The 23,750-nt window shown below is 44.3% G+C and overlaps 1 protein-coding gene across 1 annotated transcript in view; it reads left to right on the top strand.

The window, feature by feature from the left end:
• Window positions 1–625: 625 nt before the first annotated feature.
• LOC146964841 (TSC22 domain family protein 1-like) overlaps window positions 626–23,750 on the top strand; it is a 31,382-nt gene continuing 8,257 nt past the window's right edge. Inside the window, exon 1 of the mRNA XM_085766231.1 lies at window positions 626–3,964. Within this exon, the coding sequence (XP_085622357.1) occupies window positions 1,155–3,964 (2,810 nt within the window). The 5' untranslated portion in view covers window positions 626–1,154. The remainder of the gene's footprint in view (window positions 3,965–23,750) is intronic.

Raw genomic sequence — 23,750 nt, 5'->3', positions numbered from 1 at the left:
AAAATAAAAAATAATTTGAATGCATCTCACTTTAATCTATATCTTGTCCTATCTCCATGTTTCCGTGGGTTGAATAGGGAGATAATCACATCGTCTATTGTTATCTACTATGTCCCAAACTGGTTTGAGGGAGCAGCCCTGCGCTCGGCACTTTCCGGCTCTTTTCGTCGGTGTTGATGTTGGGGCTCGTCGCCGCCTCTCCCAGACTGCTTTATGTCTGGCAGCAGAGACCATGCGCGGTCGCCATATTACGGAGCAGCACCCCTCCCCTCCGGTCCCGTCACAGACAGCACAGAGCCACAGCAGCAGCGGTGCAGGAGCCAGGCTACACACTGACTGACTGAACAACGCTGCTACCGCTGGGGAGGACCAGTGATACAGCAAAACCGACACCGAGAAAAACAACCAGGACTCACTGACATGGATTAAAACCTCATTTTTTTCCGGGCCGCTACTGTTTAAGTGATCGCATCGGCTTTGTTAACACCTCTGTGCAGCAGGAAGAAAAGAAAGGTTGCGTGTTTTCATATCCTCTCCTCGCAGTTTAAACCCGACTCACCGCTGTGTATGTGTTGTGTGAGTGTGTATGTGTGTGTATGTGTGTGCGTGTGTCTGTGTGTAGCAGCTAGTAGCCGGTGATGGAGACTTGCAGCTAGCTCTCAGTCAGGCTAGCACCGCACATTAGGCTGGTTTTACTCAGCAGATACTGCTCTCACAGCCTCGGCTCTTCGTTTACGACTTAGCCTCCGTTTACAACATGTTATCTGGTGTTTAGTGAAACCCACACGGACGGACCTCGGTGACGGACTGAGCCGGTGAACCACCCCGGGCATCATCAGCTGACGTTAGCCCGCCGCTAGCTGCTCCGCCAGCGGCCACTAGCCTCCTCCTCCTCTGCCTCGTTGTCACCGAGAGCAGCTCCCGATCACATCCTGTGTCTCTCTGTGTGTGGCTGTAAATATTTGGCACACACAACTTTGCCTGATTATTTTTGAGAGCGGCCACTCGACGCTTAGGTAACCGTATTTATTTATTTATTTATTTTTTTGACCGTGTTGTCTGTTGCACCGTAGTTTTGTCAAAACGGCGGCGTCAACGAGCTGCAGCCTTATTGCATACTGTCAGAGAGAAACCACCCCCCGGATCCTCTCGAAATGCATCATCCGGACCCTGCAGGAGACTCTGGCAGTGTTAGAAAGATGGCGCACCCGACTGTCTTTCACAGGAGGGGGAGCAACACGGGCAGCGGGAGCGGCTCCTCCACGCTGTCAACACCGGCAAACCCGGTGGTGGTCAACAACAGCCACGTCTCCGCCGACGACTACCAACCCTCCCTGTTGATTCAGTGCCAACAACCCCCCGCTGGTTCATCCTCCCCGGGTCCCCATCATCCTCATCCTCCTCCTCCTCCCCACAGCCTGAACCTGCATCCCCAGGCCCAGCCTGCACAGTCGGCCGGGGCTCAGATGAAGAAGAAGAGTGGCTTCCAGATCACAAGTGTGACTCCGGCACAGATATCTGTGAGCACCAACAACAGTATTGCAGAGGACACGGAGAGCTACGACGACCTGGACGAGTCCCACACCGAGGATCTGTCTTCTTCTGAGATCCTGGATGTGTCTCTGTCCCGGGCCAACGACATAGTCGGAGGAGAGAGGAGCTCTTCGGAGGAGACACTGAATAATTTCCACGAGGCAGACACCCCGGGGGCCGTGTCTCCCAACCAGCCTTCGCACCCTCACGCTCTGAACCAGGTTCAGCAGCAGCAGCAGCACGGTGGCGCCATGGTGAATGGGACTGTGCACCATCACCACCACCACCAACACCCTCATCATCCCAACCATACCCAGGTGTACTCTCTGTCCTCCTCCGGGTCCGGGAGCATCCATTCTGCCCTCGCCTCTGGAGCTTTACCTTGTGTCACCCAGAAAATGCCTTCTAACATTGGGGGCCCTCAAGAGAACGTCTCCCAGACGGCGCCTCCAAACATCGTCGCTCAGCCTGTGGGGGTTGTGGCCTCGGGGTCTGTCCCTGGAATGCACAGCTCTGTTACAGGCACTACAGTTAGCATAGTTAATCCCCAGACCAGCAGCGTTAGTAATGTGAATATGTTGAGCTCTGCCAACGTGCCTGTGAGAGGGGGGATCAGCACGAGTGCTAACAGCAGCAGCGGTGGCGGCTTTCCTCTCAATGTGATGAGCAGCAGCAGTGGGGGGAACGGAGGAGGTGGCGCTGTTGCAGCCGGGGGCAGCCTTATGAGTGCCGCTAAGATCGGCATGATCCCGCAACACCAAAATATCAACTCCAACATCACTATGACTACTACGACTTCTGCTGCTGTTGTTGCCGCCGCTGCAGCCGCCGCCGCCGCCGCCACTGCTGCTGCTGTCAGTGCCTCTGGAGGGATGGGACTCTCCGGCGGGATCCAGGGAAGAGTTGGATCTGCCGGGCTGCAGCCTGCGAGTGCCCCCGTCACAGCCATGGCCACGACCTCAGTATCATCTACTCCTGCCCCAGCTCCGGCCCCCGCGGTGGCGACCACCAGTTCTCGCTTCAGGGTGGTGAAGCTGGACTCGAGCTCCGAGCCCTTCAAGAAGGGCCGATGGACATGTACTGAGTTCTATGACAAGGACACCCCGGCCTCTGTCCCGAGCTCCGCCGCATCCGATGCTGGGTCGCTCAGCATGCGTCAGTATGTCTCCGAGAGCTTCGCCGGGGCCTCGGAGAGGGAAAGCACAAGCGGTAGCTCTGTGAGTAGCACTATGAGTACACTGAGCCATTATACCGAGAGTGTATGCAGTGGAGAGGCTGGGGGACCCCCGGTGCCCCAGCATGCCCAGGATTACGCCTCCCCTCCTCAGGGCTTTCAAGGAATCCTCCCTAGTGGCTTAAGCATGGGAGTGTCCCTCACCCAACCCCACATGCACGCCCAGGATATTTCTCATTCACATGTGAAGACTACTGTGGCCCCTTCGGCTCCAACAAACATTCACCAGGCCGCTCCCTTGCAGGGCCACCAGACCACCATCGGGCTCCCCACATCTTCTCTACCCCAGCAGCAGCAGCAGCAGCTGCTCACGTACGCCCAGGCAGTCGCTAACCAACCACCAGGCTCCTCACCGGGCCTCGTTGGTGTGCAGCAGCAGAAAGTAGCCTACACCTCGCTGCCACAGCAGCCGGCCGCTGCTCCCCAACCGGCCCCGGTGCAGGTGAGGCCCCCCGAGTACGCCCAGCCGCACCAAGGCATCCCCCAGGCTGCTGCTCCTCAGTCTCTGTCCAACCAAGGTGGATCAGCTAATGGATCATGTCAGATGATGGGGGGCCCTCAGCAGTCGCAGGCGCTCCTCCACACACAGCCCCAGCAGCCCTCCTCCCTCCAGGCCAACACCTCCGCCATGCCCTCTCATCTCGGAGTAGCCGGCCTCGGCCAGCAGGCTCAGAGCCACCCTGGCCATCTGGATTGCCAGCAACAGAAGCCGCAGTCGCTTCCTACACAAATCCAAACCCCGGGCCTGGGCGCCCAGCTGCCCACTATGGTCCACCAGAGCCAAGTGTCAGCACCAAGTGTGCCTCCTCCCAACCCTCAGAGCGATCCCCAGGCCCAACCCCAAGCCCACAACACTGGAAATAGTGGTAGGATGCCCCCGCAGGTTGTTCCCCACAGCCAGCCGTCTTCTGCCACCTTGTCCCAGGACCACAGCAGTGCCCAGGCCCTCGCTCACGCAGCCCAGGCCAGTGCCCTCTACGCTAGTCTGCCCACCTTCACCACTACCCAGCTGCAGGATGCCCAGCGGCTGCTCCTCCAGCACCAGTCGGCCCTGTTGGGGCTGCCCAAGTTGTCTGGAGGTGAGGCTGCGTCTGGATCCAGCACTGGCCAGGGTCAAGAAGCCGAGGGCAACGCCACCACCGCCAGTGCCTTAACTACATCAGCCGGTCTTAAGTCTGTTGATGGAGAGGAGGATGGGTAAGAAGCTCTTATTTGCTTACTTTTTTAAATTTCTGATGAGTGAGATGTGATGAAAATGTTCTGGATTCAAAGTGTATTAGTGAGAGGTTCATGCTGTTAAACGGGTGTTTGTTGCCTTAATCAGCATTCACAGTCTGTTTGAAGCTGGATGATTTCACTGGTTGCTGTGGCAGCTGTGAGGGGAAGAAAAGTGTTATTGTTTTCCTAGATAGCGAGCAGACAGTGGCCAGTCTGCCACAGTCTGCCTCTCCTCTGTCAGTGGGACACAGTGCAGGGCTCAGCTGGACGTGACGTTTCTCGCCTTTTATCAAGTGGCTGCAGTGATTCGACATTTTATACCTAGCCTGCTCGCTTCCCTGAATCCTGGCTGCACAATTTCTGTTTGGATGTGCACTTCGCTGTACTCGCTCTCAGCACCTTTTTGTTGTTGAAAAGCAGGAAACATTTTGGAGGTTGTTAAGATTATTTAATCAGAGGTGGAAAGACGGCAACTGAAAAGATGAGATGAGTCATCCCAGCTACGGATTTATTTTGTTTTACACCCCGTCTTGCACAGTAAAGCTTTAAAAATACTCCTTCCACCTTTTGATGAACTCACCAGGACGAGATCTTGGTTTACTTGTAGACATGACGAGATAGTGCAGCGGTCCTTTCCCTTCACTAAAAGCTTATTGATTTTATTAAGTGCTCTCTCTCTCTCTGTCTCTCTCTCTCTCTCTTTCTCTCTCTCTCCTATCTCTTGTTTCCCCCATCTCTCTGTCACTCCTCTCTTGTCACTACAGTTTGCTAGTGATTTATGCTATGACCCACATGAAAATCCTAAGGAATGTTCTCCCAATAATTAGTTTTAAGAGCTCATTTTGAAGTTAGTCAGGAATTTTAATCACCTTACAGCAGCAGGAAATTGCTCACCTTTCAGTCACTCCTAACAATCCTAAGCCTTTTTTCCTGACTTCTGATTTTCTTTCTTCATCCTGCCTCTTACCTTATTAGCATTGAGGATATTTACAACAAACAGGTCAGGAGGAGGAACTGAGATGAGTTGATGATCTGGAACTTTTTGAAGGCAGCATGATGCTATTTATGATAGTAGCGACTCTATGGGTCAGTTAGATGGATACTAAAGGATGGCGACTTTATCACATGATGTTTAACTCTGAGGAATGTGAAATCTATGTGGGATCAGGTGGATTATTGTCTTTGATGATAAGCAGTATTTGGGTGAAACCAAAGCCCCTCTCACAAATTAGAAGATTGTCTTGGTGGATTACGCTCAGGCTTCAGTTCTGTCCAGTTTACCTGCTGTCACACGAGTGCCGATAGGTGGGGTAGACCCTCGCTGAGAAAAAACAAAAGTAGTGCAACACTCAGACAGTCTCAACAGCTGATGAAACCAGACACAGAAACTAGGCATGTTTTTTTTTCTTCTCTTTTTTTCCCCCAAGCCTTTTAATATTTCTGAAACTGAACTGGACTTGTTTGATGTGCTGTGAAGCAATTTAAAATCACTTTACTCAGTTTTTTTTATAGTAGAATATAAGGTCATTCATCCAGTTATTTTTCACAAAATATTATGCTCACCATTAATAACATCATACTGCCTATTCAAAGAGCTTTTTAACAAGGCCAAGGCTACTTTTCACTGGTTAACTTTACTCTTACACTATCACCTACATAACAACTTGAAATGCGGTATGTCAGTATACAATACACTGTACATATTTCAGCTTTGTGTTTCAGCAGTGTCTGATTTGTGACTGTGTATTGTATTGATTAGTTAACCAAATGTCTTCAACTTTAGCCTAAGTTTAAAAAAGACTTGTATATGAACAAGTGTTTTGTATTTTAGTTGTAGACAAGCACTGGTGAGTCCTTTTGGAAAAAAACAGGGGAAATAGCATTATGATTGACAATGCTGTGTGTGTGTGTGTGTACCCCCTATATTTAATATTTCATTGAACAAATCAACTTGTGTTACTATTGCAAATTTTAAAATGTTAGATTTTCCTTGAGGTTGTGTTGGAGGTTTTGGTTCAGTCAGTGTTGTTGACCGTGTTGGGGGAAACTAACCCAGGCCCAAAGTCGAACACAGGGCTTGTAATAGATGTAACCTCATTAGGACTTTCATGTGCATATTTTTGTGCAGTTTGCATTTATTTGCATTCATTTTCATGATTTGAATTTGAAGTTGACGTACAATTATGAAATCATTACCCCAGATCTCACTGACTTGGGGGGTCGTTGGATATTGATTACTTTGTCTTGGCGGCTAAAATAAATAGTAATTTTTTTTGCAAAGAGGTAATGAAGTTTCAGTGACTGCAAGTTTTGCTAAAACCCAGGTTCCTTTTTCCTTACGTACTAATTGCAGAGGAGCCAGTCCCTCCCATAAAAGCTGACTTGTTCTTTGTCTGGTATTTACAAGACCACAGTCCCTGTGGTCTGCTGCGTCGCTCCCATCTACATACAGTATTTTCAAGTTTTAATGAGTAGGATGACCCTGCCCCAATAAATCACCTCTGATGGCACAGTGCCATTTGTGTGTGTGTGTGTGTGTGTGTGTGTGTGTGTGTGGCAGGGTGTCAACTGTATATTTGCTCTGCCTGCACTGACACATCATTAATATAAGTGCCTTGGTCCTCTGTGTCTGTGTGTGAGCAGGCTGCTGATATTTCACTGTGATGGGCTATAGGTCGTTATTGGTGATCAGGAAACCATGGCAGTTGTTTAATAGCATGTACACGATGTAAGTAGCTACTGTACACGTACACGATGTACATACCGTGAGAGCAGCCATTAAAATGTGGTCAATGTGCAGGTTTCCACACGTATGACTCTTTGTATATGAGGATGTGGCTTTATGCTTGGGCTGTGTGCGTGTTTCTCTCTGCGTGTGTGTGTTGTTGTTCTGTAGTTTAGTTCTTGTTTCAAACCTTCAGACTGACAAAAGTCCTGTGATGTGAGGGAGTGCGTTAGCAAAACGCCCTCAGTTCAGTTCAGAGGGACCTTGGTGTCGAAGAGAAGGAAGGGTAAACACAATTTCAAAGTTTCCATTTTGTGTTGCTGTACTTTAGACATTGTTGTTTAGTGTTTGAGGTGTTGTAGTGAGATTTGGTTCATTTCAGACACTGTATGAGGTTTTACTTTTATTCTAAAATGGAAATTGGTTAAACAGTGTATTTTATAAGCAGCAGTTGAAGAGTTGAGGCGTTGTTTCACACTTGAACAATTCCTGTCTACTCTATTCTGAGTTTATTGTGATGTAGCACTTTCTGTGTTTGTAATAACGTCATCTCTCTTTGGTCATGCTGCCTTAGAGGTCTCCCTTTTGATGGAATGTGACACATTATAAGCAGGTATTCTGTCGTTTTAATGAAGAGGTGCTGTGTCACGTGGTTACATTCTGCCATGTGCAAAGATGGGGATCATCACTAAATATTAGCTCTTGGCTTATATGCACCAGACAAACAGATCTGTGTTTCATTTTCCCCACTGCAATGTGTTGAATAGTGAAAGTAGAAGTGGGTGCTCTGCATCGGTGGATGTGTCTTCTGTAGCTACCATGGCTTCACATGGTCATCATCACTGGACAACTTGAGCAAGTTGCTTCTTTAGTAAACAAATGTGCATCTTTTCTGCCAAGGCGCCTGCTCTGCCAACTGGGTGTTTTCATCAAAATGAATGAGGATGCTGAATTTTTTTTTTTCTTTTTTTGTAAAGCCGAGCCGTTGTTGGTCTGAACAGTTTAAGTGTGTGTAAATGTGTGAAGGCTCAGGGGAATGTGGGCCGGCTGGCAGTGCGATGGCTATCTCTGTGGCTATCTGTTTTGAATGTAATCTTCCCCCTGGCAGCGCAGGGAGCCACTTTGTGCTACATGGACCTGTTGCTCTTTGTGTGTGTGTGTGTGTGGAGATCAACCAGATTCCCCCAAATTTACAGCACACAGAGGAACCCAAGCCGACCCAACGCAACTTAGTCAGAGCTGCTGAAGCTGGTTGAGACCACCGCCGAGGGTCCAGCAGGCTGGACGAGCTGGAACCAGACTGAGCAGAGTTGTGCATCGCTGTTAGCCAGCTCTGACAAATCCGGCCATTGTGTAGCTCTTCTTTTTCCTTCATCAGTGTCTGCTGTGTAGAGAAACTCTGGCTTGATGAAGTTTATACCGTAGACTGTGACCGACCTGGTGTCCAGATGTTCTGTCTGATGTTCTGCTGTTGGTCTTTAGATGAGAGAGATTTTCTAAACAGTGGCCACATCTTGGTCCGTTTGTCTTTTCAGGCCAATTTGTCTTTATTTGCTGAACCCACGGGGTGAAATCAGGGACACACTGTCCTGGGCTGAACCCGCATACATCTTACTTTCCTTTTCACTTTCAGTTACAGTGATACGTAACATCACTGATGATTTTGTTGTAATATATTATGAAAAACAGTATTATCTGTGTTAAAAGTAGCTACACTGAATATTGAATATTTCTAGAATCAAAGAAATGCCTCCTGTCGGATTGAGAGATGGCTGCAGATAAAGTCACATAAAATTGATTTTAATGCTAATCACTTAACCACATCAGTTAAAAAGTGTTGTATATTTCATGTATCTTTTGAGCTGTTATAGTTGCTGCCCATTGCAACTGACTATCTGAATATCAGTATCGAAATACAAATCCCACCATTTTAAAGTGAGTTGAATATGGATTGTTGGTGAGACAAAACAAGACATTTTTAGATAACATCAGCAGTCGGAAGTGGAAATGGGCATTTTCCACACCAACAAAAATAATTGATGAAAAAGAAATCACCAGATCAATGGATACTGACAATAATAATCTGTCAATCCTGTTCCCTATTTTTTCCAAAGTAAAAAAGGATTTTCTAATGGGTGGTTAGAATAAATCTGCATCCCTCACACCTCACCAAAAAATCTCCCTCTACTGTAGAGCCTCAGTGTTAAAAGAGCTGAATCCAAATCTATCTAGCTAAATATTAAACTCAGAAGTTCACATTTGATTGAATGTGGATGTGGGATGGGAAGAGAGAAACGGCTGTCAGAAGATCTTACAATGAACGTGGTAAACTTCCATATCAGCTGGACAAGTGTTTTGAGATACCAGTACCAACAGTGAAGACCATAATACAGAAACGGAAGATACATGAGCACACTATACCAAGGAGTGGAGGACAAAGAGAAATACATGAAGAAGCTGCTGGAAAACTTTCTGTAGAGCTATGTGTGAGTTCAAAACAAATGACAGGGAACCTGAAAAAATGGTTTCCAAGTTCACAACATCAGCGCCGTGTACAGTCTGACTCTAGACACAAGGCTTTATGGTAGTATGCTAAAGAACATTTCAACAGACCAAGATTATGTCGTCTGATGAGACCAAAGTCATAATTTTCACACGTGTGGAAAGAAAAAAAAACCTGGCTTAAAGTTTAAAATGAAGATACGGGGGATCCTTCAACAAGACAATGATTCAAGGCAGAAAGCACAGGGAGAGTGATGCTGTGGCCTTTCCAGCCTCCAGACTTGAATATGATAGAAAATGAGTGCATAGATGTGAGGAAGGCTGTGGACTCGGATAAATCTGGTAGATTTGGAACAAATGTGGCACAAAGATGGACTGAAATGACACCTGAGAGGGTACGAAAGCAGCTCAAAGGAAAGGAAATTGAATTGTAGAGCATCTCATACAAAGGGATGCAAGCTTTAGGACTGATATGGTTTTTATTATTTCACTATCACTTTCATTATAGTACACTCTTTGTACATTTTTGTTACTTTTGAGGATGAAGATACATTTTTATCAAGTGAACATAGATTTTATAGTGGCTTTGTTGTTTTACCTGTCATCATCATTGCACAGAGGTGCTGTTTTGTCCCTCTGTCTCTTCCTATCTCTTCCTCTCCTGTTGTGTCCTTTAATGTCAAGCACCATGCTGTAACACCATTTGCCCGTTTCGGGACAATAAAGATTTACTTTACTTTTACTTTATTATGCATCAAAGTTGTTTGGGTTTTTTTTGGACCCATATTGCCAAGATCTGAATAGGTGTTCTGTTTAATTAAATGATAACATACTCAAACACAGATCAATTTCTCTTCATACCAGATCCACCGTTATTACTGTGGTGGCCTTTTTATAGAACTCCATTTGGTTTGTCCATAGCTGCACATCACTAAAGTGTTCTCACTAAAAGTAAACAGCATTTGTTATTTGTTATGCTGCTGACACCTCCCCCCATTCCTACCATAGACCAAGCCAGAGAGCACCAGAACACAGCAGAGCAGCAACATGCTGTGTATGAGAGAGAGAGGGGGGGTGGGGGGTGGGGGAGCTCTCACCACACACTACTGAATATTTACTATGTCTTTTTAAGCCAAGCAGTGAAAAGCATGAATGGTCAAATGGAACAGAGCAAGGAGATTGTGATCAGTTCATTGTGTGCTGATGAAACAGAGGTTAAAATACCCACCGCTCCCATCTGCATGTACATGTCTCTAAATCATGTCATACCTTTGTCTGCTGCTAATTGGTACGCTCCATGTATGCAGATTGTCCATCGATTTCATTTGTCTCTGCCGCCTTCTTGCTGATGGTTTATTTTTCCATCAATAAACAGGATTGTTTCACTTAAGAGTGCAGTGGGAAAACTAATGGCTTGTAATGGATGATAATGGATAGTGTTTTTAGTCTGCCTTTCATCTATGAGAAAATTGCCCTCCCACCCCCAAATACACACACACACAGTGCCATGATAGTCTAACCTTGTCAAAAAATTAAAAAAAATACTGCCTTTAGCTGTGTTTATTGTGGCTCTCTCTGTATGTGTATATCACAGATGGAAGCAGTTAGATTTTAGTATTTATGGTGCTTCCCCTCAGGGGGGCCGGGAGGGGGGTCCTGTCCATTAAAATGAGTAATGAGTCTCTTTGGTCATTGTGATGCAACAGATTTTAATGTCTGGTTTGGCATCACGAGCCTCTATGTCTGACCACTCGTCTCATTCACTTCAGGTTGTCCTACTGGCTTTAATTTTTGTCTCCTTCATTATTGACATGACAAAAGACAAAATGCGGTGGTCCGTCTTCGCTGATTCATTCTCTTTTTAGTGCAGGAGACCACAGACACTGGGATCCCCTCGTGTGTGTCCCTGCTAGACTTGTTTAGGTGCTAACACCGACAGCAACATAATCAACGTTTGGCCTCATGCAAACAGGAGAAGGCCTGTGTTGCTTTTAGGATCTATACGGTAGTAATTTATTGTTTAGGTGCTGTATGTCTCCTTTATATTCAGTAGTTTCTTCATATCCACCTTACCTGTCTTTCTCTCATTCTCCTCTTTCAGTGTCCATCTCTCTGAGCTGCGTCAGTGTCCTTGGTTTTTATTTGGTGGCTGCCTTTTGTCTCCATGCTCTATTCTTACATCTCTTTATCTCTCTCCACTAAATAGCAACTTGGTAAAAAAAAAAAAAAAAAAAAAGTACAGAGATAAAGCTGCTTTAGCTGAGGCTGGGCTCTGAAGTGACCATCAGATTGGCAAGGTTCGTACTGTATGACTCAGTGAATTTAGTTTTAATCCTGGTTTGTGTGCTGAGTCCATGTTCACATTACATCTTTGCTGAATCTGCCTCGTGTTTTTCAAACCCCGTCTGAGAGTTGAGGTTTTTCTAGCATTGATAGGGAAAACTGTGAAATTCACAAATCAATCACCAACCGTTAAGCAGTCTGCGCTGCCAGTTGGCCCACTTGTCAGTGGATGACTGCTTCACCTCAGAAACATTTACTGTTCAAAGTCTGAAGATCCTGATTTTTTTTTTTTTTTTTATGTATATTTTTGGGGGATTTTTTGCCTTTAATGGACAGGACAGTTGAGAGAGAGAGACAGGAAATGGGAGGCAGAGGGGGGGGGGGTGACACTCAGGATAGGGCTCCTCGGTGCGGGATTAGAACTATAGCCTCAACACATGGGGCGGGTGCTAAACACCGCCCCTGAAGATCCTGATTATTAACAACAACATCACCGACACACTGTCATTCCTGTCGGTGCTCTCTGAATGAAGTCCACTAAAGATGTTGCACATTGGCTGGTGAGAGACTCGGAGCCTTGTAGAAGAGAGAGTGTGAGAGAGAGAGAGATTTGCCAAGCACAAGTGTGTTGTCCAGGCCAGGGAGGGGGGGGGGCAGGGGGCTGTCTGTCTGATGCAGACAGTTGTCTGGTATTCCCCACCAGTGTTAGCGGAACATTTTCAGACATCTTAAAATGTGCTACAATTTCCTGCTTTATTAACGGTTCGGAGCCATCGATGAAATTATGCTCGTTACCTGCGATCCTGCTCTGAAATTCAAGAGGGTGGGAGACGTTTGCTGGAGCTCTGATCCAGTGTAGCAGCTAGCTTATTGGAGACAAAGATGCATTAATTAATGTGTAGTCACTGAGGGCTGCTGTGTAATATATGTAAGACACAATGAGATGGTGTTGATGGAGATTTCATCTTCAGCCACACATTTTTTTTTATCTTTAGGCTTTAGTGGGCTGCCGCTGTCATTCCCCTAAACATGCAGGCAATGTGCTGAATCATGGCCGGCATTCCTGTGGCCAGAACACTGTCCAGTCAGCTCCAGGAATTACACACACACACACACACACACACACACACACACACACACACACACACACACACACACACACACACACACACACACACACACACACACACACACACAGAGAAAATGCAGTGGATGACTTTGCTATTGGCACAAGCATTCCTGCCTTTTTCTCCTCCATGTCTTTCATACCGTCTGCTCTGTTTCTGTCTCGGTTTGGTGCAGACTTCATATTTGTTTTCTTACATCCTGACAGGAAACAAATATATACCAGTGGCACCCCACTATATAAACAAAGATAGTGACATGATGCTGCTACTTACCGGTAGCTGTGTTTTGTGGATACAGATCAACAGCATAGTTTGTTGAGGCTGTGAGCAAAAATCTACTGATGAATCTTATTATTAACTCGGCTAGGGCTGCAACACGCTACTACTTTGATTAGTGAATCTGACCCATATTTCCTTGAGAAAATGTTCATTTTCCTAGAGGCAAAGGTCAATTGGATTTTTTTTTCAGTCAGACATAACAATCTAGGATATTAAGTCTCTTATAAGAAGAAGAAAACCAGACAGTATTTACCTTTTTGAGAGACAGTTTATATTGATTGATGATTGTCATAGTCAGTTCTCTACTTGACTGATGTTTCAACCATAGAATCAACACAATAAATTGCAGGATCTTGTTGTCAAAGCATTCATTCATCTGTGGAGCCATCACTGTAAAAAGTTTTTTAAAAGGTTAGAGGGCAGATGCCGTCAGACCAAGAGTCTTATTGTCAGTGTTTGACAGCACCTCTTAAAATACTAATTTGCTTTCTTTTGTTTTAGAGCTAGAATAACGCTTAAGCTGAGCCTCACTCAACATTAAAACTGTCAACACTTTGTACAGTTCGTTAATATCAGTTAGTTGTAGGTTTATCTAGTTTGCTTAGATTTTCGAGTCTGATAGCTTCAGCTTTTCTGCTCAGCTGTGATGACGTGAGAGCCCCAGCCACTGAGCGTCTTTTCCCATAGGGTTTTATATTCATTCACTCTCGCTTTGTGTGAGCTAATCCCCTTTTCTATGCTCTGTGGCTGAATGAGGAAGGCTGCTGGAGGGAGGGGGTCAAGTTTTTTTTTTTTTTTTTATATATATATCTGTGGCCCTAGTCTAGCCAGCTGCTTCTCTTATTAGCAGGGATTAGGCACAGAGACACTTGGCTCTTCCTCATGTCTGTCTAGCAGTTTAACATCCATGTACTGTATTTAGCATTTCCCACGTACTGAATTCACTTTAGCGGCCCACCCAGATGGATATGTTCTGACTTTTATTTCTTATTGCATCATGCTTTTATTTCTTTTTAAGTCTGCATTGAAATTCAGATCAGTGGTCAAATAGAGTAATCCTTTAATAGTTGGGCTGCTTTCAACCCCCCGACTCCCCCCCTTTTTTTTCTTTGGCCAAACATTCAGCTGTGACCAAACATATACAGTACTTTCAGTTTGTGGGAGACTGCGTCATACTTGTGACTTAACTTCAAAGCTCTATAGACCAGTGATTAACAGTTATAAATTAGTTTGCTCTGAATACGACATCGATTGATTTGCTCTTTCGCAGTGGCATTAATGCCAAGTACAGTCTGCAAACCGTTGTCAGCCCTGTAAACAGTGCTGCACTACCCCCTGCTGGTAGGCAAGCTGTGAACTGCCAACATACACCAGGCTTGTAACACTGTATGCATGTGCACTGTACATGCCATGGTGTGAGAGCCTTTTAGGGTTAAAAGCTCCATATTTGTCTTAATGTTACTGATTTAATTAAAGTGCCACTGCTGCAAATGCACATGGAAGCCTCGATGTTTGGAGGGAAATGTGAAGCAGCAAAAGCTGGTAATTCATCCTGGACACCAGATTCTTCCAGTTTGAACTTATGCCTAGGGTAAGAAAGCATATTCTCTCTGAATTTGCTTGGACTGAGGAGATTCTTGCTTCTTAAACAGTTTGTTTTTAAGTCTTACTGGCCATTGTGGCCAATCTTACCAGCATGTTCAAGCTAATTGGTAATACAGCGATTATTTTCATTCTTTTTAATGAAAGCGACCTTATAGGTTATCATCATAAAACATTACATCCATTTTCTGAAATACACATTCTCTGTGTGATGCTGCGTTTGAAAGTGAATCACTCTGAGAAGATTCCTGCATCCATGTGCTTCACTGTTAGAGACTAAAATCATGTGAGTTATTGAGGTCACAAAGAATTTTAAGTCTTAAAAGTCACACATGTCGTGGAACTGCTTGGTTCAAGTTTGTCTGGGGGTAAAAGTAGCTCATAATCGGCAGCAAGGTTTTCCCATGAAGGAAATGAATACTGGAGCAAAAAAAATAAAACAATGTTTCACAAAACATCTTGATTGGACCTGTACGGAAAGAGCAACAGGAAGGTGAAAAAACCAATTGTAAACCAATTGTTAACCAATTGTGTGAGCAGCCCTGTGTGCTTCCTCAAGCTGCTTCTGGACTGTCTTTCCTCTAAATAACCTGTGGAGGACATAATGTGCTGTTTGAGAAACAGCCATGCAGACATTTTTATTGCTGGGTTGCTTTATAGCTTTTAAGGTGTGATGACAGATAATGACGCTGTTGAGGAGCTGATGAAAAGGGGGATTAGCTGTGAAAAGAAGGCAATGTTCTTTTCTCACAGTGACATTGAAGCACCTGAAGGCACAGCATTCTGCTCTCAAATATACACATCTATTTGCTTAATAGTATTTAGTTTATTCTTGCTGTGGTGTGTGGTGTTTGGGCCTTTGCATAGTACACAATTGGAAACAATGCAGCCGAGGAATCAGCAGCTTAATCAAGCCACAGAACCTGTGTTTTCTAAAACAAATAGACTATATGCATCCGTAAAGACAGTCAACATTGTGGCCCTTTGCTTGATACTTTTCCTTTTTTGGTGCAGAACGTGTAGTTCCTCATGTAGCTAACATTGGAAAGTAATTTTTTTAACCCAAGCTGGAGGGAAAAGTACAATGTTGAGTTGCAGTGCATGACATGAGCTGGCACATCGGGGCCATTTCATCCACGGAGTAACTGTCCTTCAGTGAGAAAGCAAAGCACAGCTCCAAAGAAACAGACTATCCCCTTCTTGTTGAACACCAAAAAAGAAAGCTTACCAATCACTGAAGTTCTTCCTTTTTTCAAAGAAGAGCACCCAATGACTTGGTTATCAGCATGTTGAATTTTTGTGACATGTCAGACTTTTCTGTCTGGATCCTATACCACCAAGGTTATAGGAGGTCTAAACATGCCTATTGTGTGAGGTTGACTTGGTTGTGATGTGTTTAATGGCTCCCATTTTTGCCACCAGGTGGCAGCGTGTGGCAGCTTATATCTCGTCCTTATGGCACTATCACAGTTTATAGATTTTCTAAATGAATCAGGCCATTTGAATGTTGTGATCTTAACTTTGGATATGAATAATATGAAACAAAGAAGGATGTTTGAGTGATCAATTCTGTGTCTTACTCAAGTTAAAACACAAGTTGCATCTAACCAGTAGCTGCTTAGCCCTGTTTCAAGGGCCAAAGCAAGTATTTTTCTGCAGGGGATACAAACAGTTAAGGGAAATAGGCTGTCTTTCTGTTAGGGGCTGATATGTAAGTAATGATATATATGTATAAGTTATTGCATGTTACACAGGTGTGTTTGTGTTTTGATGGACTGGGAATTTAATCCTTTGTGTTCAAAAGGTTTAATGATATTTAGTTGTTGTTTTTTTCAAGTTTTGGCTGTTAATTGTATTTCATTGCCATTGTAAATCAATTTGTTTATATATTGTCACTAATGAGTATTACTTTTTTTCTTTCATGTTTCCCTCTGGTCTGGCTTCTTGCTGTTAACAGGTAAGACTTTTAAATTATTTTTTTTCATTCACTGATTGCCAACATACTGTATAGTGCAACCAGCATGGTTAAGTGTCCTCTCTTTCTAATTCTAACTAAACTAACTAATTCTTAGCCAGTTTTACTTTAAACTACTTTCACAATTTCAGATTCACAAGCATCAGACTGTAACTCGTTGTAGTGTTAAGATATAAGTAAGAACGTGCACTAGGTTGCATTATATTGCCATTTGAGTCCACTGTAGCAGAGAACAAATCTCTAATCGTCTTGGAGAAGGCACCATTGACAAAATTAACTTTTTGTTTTATTGTTAGTCACCAGAAGATGGCAGTGTAGGTTGCTGTTCATCATTGTATGGTGTTCAGTTATAATAACAATATTTGTTAAAGCAGAAGTAAGGTGAATGTTTGTGTTAATATAAGTCTTAAATAGTTATATCTTCCGACAGCAATCACTTACATGGAGTGTTTGGTCCGAAACACGGGTCTGTCAGTCACTCTGCTCTGCTGTAAGCCGAGGAGAAAACTTTCCTTGTATCCTACAACCTTTATCCAATGAGGAGAGAGAATGGCATGAAGGGGCGGTCCTCTCTGTGTGTGCAGCCAAGGGATGCGAGTGAATGTGGTGACGTAGGGACGAGGGCAGGGACTGCTAACTCCATCGGCTGACAAGAAGTTAGCCAAAATGACCGGATCGCTTACTTCTGCTTTAAGTGTAATTAGATGTGGGAAGCTCTTCCCTGTATTGTATTTTTTTTTAATGTAACCATTTTAAAATTGTCATGTCTCAGACAGCAGACATTTCAAGGCTGCTCAGAGAGTCATGGCCAAACTGTCCAGATGAAATACCATCCTCACTGTGGGTGGCCAGTGCCACAGTGAGGATGATATTTGTTTTATAAGCTGTAGATATTCTCATTAGTATCATACCAGATTCCCTATTGCTTGTTGGAGCTGGTGCAGTGTAATTGAGCCCAAACAGTTAATATAATTTTGGGGGGATTTTCAACTTGGTTTAGGATTAGGAGCTTATTGTGGCTTTTGTGTAGCTGGAAAATGCAACAGCTCATAGAAAATGTAAATAAGAGTAGCGATAACCACTGAAGGATTGTCACGGTGTTGGCCTGCCGGCCTGTAAAGCTAGGTAGGAAACATCCGTTAGTTTGTTTGTAACTAAGCTGTGCTTATGATAGCTCTGCTGTCGTCAGAGCTTCAAGCCCAGTGACGGAGGAATCATCACTAGTTAATCTACTCACTGTCCTGTCCTGTTCACTTATAATCTTGCATCAGCGCGCGCACACACACACACACACACACACACACACACACACACACACACACTTACTTCTCTCTTCACAAATAAGAAAGCATGGAAATGGGTCAGGGCTTGTATCTAATTGTTACATGATCGTTGATTTGATTAACTTTCCCTGACCCCTTTCAATAGTCAACGTAAAACGCAAAGAGAACAAAACTAAAGCCTCTTTTCTTGATTGTTATCTCTTTCCAATATATGAACTGACTGTAAATTTTTTACAATCTAACCACATATTTGTGACATTAAAAAATGACTAATATTCTCCTGGCCTTAAAGGTCGGGTGGGAGATCCTGGAAAAACGGTTTGAGGAGGTCACATTTTGAAAATACACAATTCGAAAAGTTCCTGCCCCTTTCCTCAGACTCCCCTCTGAAGCCACGCCTCCTGAGCGCAGGAACACGCAACGCTTGTTCAGTGCTGGGTTCACATCAAGGTGAAGCCTTGCTACGCGACGGTACTGCGGAAAGCTTTGTCAATCACATTGGGTTTACGTTGGGACACTGCACAGCATCGCTAACTATCAGCCGGCTTTTTCTCATGGCTCATTCACGTGAAAGAAAACACCTAACATCATAATAAACCATCACCACCTACCAGATTTCACTGTGGTACACTGTCACTGGTGTTGTCTTTTTCGGGGTCGTAACACATTGAAGACTCTGATCGCACACGCGATGATGAGTGAACGAAGAGCGGTACGCGCAGAAGAGGGAGGGAGGGACAGAGATGGCAATTCGATTGACACGTGACGATCCAATTGACTTGGAACGTGGCATTCAAAATGATTGGATGGTGTTTTTACAGCCTTGTCCGTTCCACAGGTGACTGACTTTTTTAATTTTTTGTGAAAAAGCGTTTACGCAATTACTTGGTTGCAATCGGGGTGTGGAGAGGATTTCAAGCAATTCAGTAAAAAATGCTTCAGAGATAGATCTCCAACCCTAACCTTTAAGATCCATCTATCCATTGTCTATACCACTTATCCATGCAGGGTCACGGAGTGGACTGGAGCCAATTACAGCTGACATAGTGGCAAGGGTGGGGTACACCCTGAACAGGTTGTGGCCTAAAGATGCCAAGAATAAAAAAAAAATAGGTGCACTCATGGCAATAGAGGCAACATGGAGATCAAAGATATTAGGGTTAAATTCTTTACTCATCAAATGACTGACAAATCAGTCCAGACATCAGTCGGGAGTTTGTTGTTTCCTGGTTCCCAGCTCAAAATAGATTTAATATAGAGGTCATGCATATAGATGAATGATGTTGTGTGTTTTATCTGGTCTCTGCTGATTGGTTAAATAAAGGTTTAAAATTCATCCCATCCGCTCACAGATAGGGGTAGAAATAGAAATATAAAGCCTTTATTGTCATTCTACTGTGTATATACACAAGCCCTGTCAGCGCTGCTTTTTTCACCCAGTTGGCCAAAGATATCCATATCCATATACATACCAGTGCATCCACCCACTGCTTGTACTGAGTTGGCTGACAGACCTGCTGAATGTGATGGTGAGTGGGAGGCTCAGATGTAGACTAGGGCATGAGAGAGAGATGACTCATTTTGTCTTGTGTATTATGAGAAAAACAGCCTCCCAGCAGCCGACACGAGCCGTAACACTTGATACAAGGTGGAGGCTGTGGAACAGGTGGCTGTGTTTTGTAAAGCTCTGTGACCCAGACATCAGTGTGAGTAATTTTTCCTCCCCCAACAGATCCTTTAAAGGACACAGAGACAAACAGACATGTTCTGGTCAAATGTAAGGAGTAGTAAGTGAGGAAGATGGGAACTATGACCCATCAGTGCAGCGCGTGTGTGTGTGGGGGGGGGTGTCTTATCTTTAAAAGTGAGAACATTCTCTTCTATGAAGTTTCTCCAACAAACTGTTGACGCTAAAAAGAAATTTGAAAAGAAAAGAAAAGATGCCACTGTCATGTAATTTCCATCAGTGAGAAGCAACGGCATCAGTCATCCGATACCAAGACACTGTAGCATCCCGTCTTTACTGAAGACGTAGAGCTGCTCAGAGAGCGTAGCATGGCAATGTTGCCTATATAGAAATGGCAAAAATAGATCCATTTTGTGCATCCAGGAATACAACAGAACTAAAATGCGTGATTATAGATGAATTCATCGACAGTCTCGTGGTGCATTATCTGTCAGGTCCGAACTGTGTTGATGTCCTGGTGGCTCAAAAATGCAGAAATGGCAAAGAATCAACAATAAGGTGCTCCCACCAGGAGCCCTTTCTCTTTTCATCTTTATTGCTGCATTAGTATTATTTCTGTTGTCTGGACTCTGAGCACCGTGTGTTCTTTGGCTGCTAATCCTTGTAATGCCAGGTTTCACACCACATTATTCAAACCTGCTGCTCACACTCATCACACATGAGGTTATGTAACTTGGATCTTCTGTGTGGATGAGTTTTGACCTATTCACCAACAGGTTGCCTTTCTGTTCCCGCCAGTTGAGACCCAAGTGTCTCACAATACAATGCTGGGGGAATTAACTGGACAACGTACTACTGTACAGGTAACGGTTATCGGTAGAAGACGATGTTATTGTCTCGTTAATTTTAACGTTTAGGGATATTTGAGGATAATACAGATGTTGGTTCATTTTACTGCACTATGAATTTAAAGTCTTGGGTTTGGTGCAGTGGTGCAGTAGAGTGGCGCTACATTGGTTAATTGAAGTGATACTTTCCATGAGGCCCAACGTAGTATCTAGTGGCGCCACTGTTGGTAACATCATCAGAGATCATTCAGCAACAGTCATCATGTAAGATACAGCTTGGTATTTAAGTTATAGATTGATAAATACAGAAACAGGCAGTTGTATTTTTACGGTTACATTTTAATAATTGCGTGTTTTAAAATGTGAGACATTGAATTCTCTTCCTAATTAAACAAGGTGCCAAAAAGAAATGGAAGAAAAAAATTTCACATCAGTCAACACATATTGGAAAGTGGAAACATTTGCTTTTGCGCCTCCCTCCGTGCACTGATCTTTGAGACAGTGTGAATGCTGAGGCGGTGGATCTAGGCCATTCTGGCTCTGTGTCTCTGGCCGAGTCTCTCTCCCTCCTTCTCTCCTGCAGTGTGTGTTAGCATAGAGCGAGGACTAAGGACTTGCTGCTGTCAGCCCAAATGCTCCAATAGCGCTTCTCTCTCTCTTACGTATGGAGGCCAAAATGGCCACTCATCATTCCTCCCTGCCTCTCTAACTGACTCACTCAGTAGCTCTCTGTCATTCTCCATAGTCAGGGTGTGACTATGGAAAACCACTGCCAGGGCTTACTGGTAAAGTCTGTGAGCGCTTTCCACTATCAAACTCCTGCTCAGCCAAAAGGCTTTACAATTCAACAATTCAATAGGCCTCTTTTTTTTCATCGCTGGGACATGCCAGGCCCCTTTTATCAACTTTTAGAGTTTGCATTTCCCCCAGAAAGACAGCAGATGTGAGAGCTGTTCCTCTTCCTGTGTGACGCAAAAAAAAAAAAAAAGCTAACAAACTGGAAACAAAATAGCACTTCTATTGTTTTTATCAAAGGAAAAGCCAGTCTCATTAATGATACAGTATTGAGCTTTTGCATCACACAAACTGTTACATTGTAGCACATTTTAAGTCATGCAGGTAATGAGCTTTGGAAACAGATCTAGTGTACTGTGCAAAGACACATCACACTTTTTGGTCTCTTTACCAGCCTGTTATCTGAACAGATCCTTCCCCTGTGTGATTTGTATTATTTGTGATAGATTTTGAGGGTAGTTTTGTTGAATAGATGCATTAATGGACATGCCTGTTTTTACATGTGTCCTTCACATTTAGTATTCCTTGCGTGCTATTTGACTTTGCAAAGTTACAAAATGTGCAGACTACACAGGTTAGTTTTGCCACAGGCTTTAAGTTTGAAAAAACATCCACCACCAAGAATCATGACACTGCTATTGCTACTTCTTGAAAACAGAGATGCAGAACTTAAACTAACAACGCTAATTATTGTAGATATGAAAACATGAAGCTGGAACTGGATCTTTTGTGTCTTATTTATGAAATAGAGTGTTTTTGTATTTGGTGTTAGAGCCATTAAAGTTGATGTGAGGGAAGTAGACAACTGTAACTTGTTTTTTACCACTTTTAACAAGTGAAAGTAATCAGTGTATTTATCAAGTGTGTAGTAAGTGATAAATTGTCACAGACTTGTTCGGCTTACCAACATCTGCACCACAAGTGTGGTTAAACCCTTAATTCCTGGCACTGGCTGTAATAGAATAATAACATTGAAGAGCAATGACGGCTTATTCTTAGTAAACTTTGTAACTGAGGATAAAATACCTTGACTGCATTGCACAGATCAATGACGTCATCACAGCGTATTGGTGGACACATGTCCCAATCGCATCTGGTGACGTCGGCCTGCTGAACTGTAGCGTAGTGCGTTTCCTGCAAATGACACAGGGCCAGACTTTTTAACTTTGTTAAGTAATGTTATGATAAAAATGATTCAATGTTGCTCATGAAAAGTTGTGTTTCGCAACAAAGGCAAGACGACACACACACGAGTCCTGGAGATGGTTCAATCCATACACTTGCTGTGAGCGAGGTTACTAGAGTGTAGTTTGATTTTGTGTTTGATGCCTGATGCTCTGAGGGCAGTTTGGGGGTATTGAGCAGGCTGCCGTTGGACTGCACGACCCACCCAGAAGTCATGTGATACTGACTCACCCCAGCACACCCGAGTCTGTTAGGACAAGTCAAATCCCCTGCATTGTGCTCATGCTTCACCCGTTGTTTCTTGGCCGGCTGTCTCTTAAGCTGGTGGACGCTCTGCGAGGCTCTGCGAGTGCATGTTGTGTTTTCTGTCTGCTGGGGCGCTAAGCCATCTTAAGGCTGCCTTTCAATGAGAAATGACAAGATAAGGCCTTGAAGCAGAGGGTCTCTCATCTGTCACGCAGGGAGTTGGCATTGGAAAAGAGAGGTACAAAGAAATTCATTTCGAAACTTCCAACTGAACCTGTTTTTGCAGCCTCAACGAGATAACCAAATTCCTGTCATCTTCGACCGCTCAGTTATTCTGACCACCATTATGAGCCATGGAAAGTATTCAGTCTCGTTGGTTATTGGTGTCACCCCGACTTCAAGCACAATCTGCCATCAGGTCCCTCTTATATTTCATCCCAACCAGGGTACATTCAACACATCCACATCAGTCCTTTAGTCTCTAGTTGTCTGCATCTAAAACAATGTCGTTCTAAAGAGGTGCATCGTTTTATTTTAGCCAGTCAGAAGACAAATTCATAGTGTTTGGGTCAATTGAGGGCCAAGCTGATGATTCATGGTGTTGAGGTGGAGTTATTGTATATGTGTGTCTCAGGCTATAGTGGGTGGAGGGCTTGCGGTGGAGGAGCAGGGAAATCACTGGGCCACATGCTAATCTCTGTTGATGGTTTATGTAACTCCCGGTATCACATGATCACACGTCACCACCCGCCCTGCTCCTGTCTGTACTCAGTAATTCACTCACTAGTCAGCCATTCAAACACAAATGGATGACATACACACATGTACACAGTCATCATAACCTATTACGCTGCCTTTGATTTCCTATTCAGCTGCACTCATTAATTCATCAATTGGAAGTGGGGGGGGGGCAACGCAGATCTGCTCTCTGAATTTAAGAAAGGATCGAGGGCTGTTTTGAAAACACTAAACAAAGAAGCTCGGGACACACTGGTGTGTTACTTTGGAGTGTACATGTTCCTGCTGACGGACGGCTCCATGAGAGTGCGGGGTGTACGTGTGCAAGGCCATGACGAGATGGCGATGAAGCTTTTGTTCTGGGAGCTGGAGCAGCATCTCAAAAGGTAAAAATTAAGACAGTGAACCCCCCAGGGAGTTAGCTGCCTGGGCCAGCCACTACAGTAGCTGCACACAAAAGGCTGCATGGCTTTATTGTGCTTTCTGTTCA

The sequence above is a fragment of the Trachurus japonicus genome, chromosome 21 (assembly GCF_045865225.1).
Source record: "Trachurus japonicus isolate A0001 chromosome 21, Traja_1.0".
Classification (NCBI taxonomy): domain Eukaryota; kingdom Metazoa; phylum Chordata; class Actinopteri; order Carangiformes; family Carangidae; genus Trachurus; species Trachurus japonicus.
Note: the sequence above shows the minus strand (reverse complement) of the source record. Positions and strands in the feature narration are given on the sequence as shown.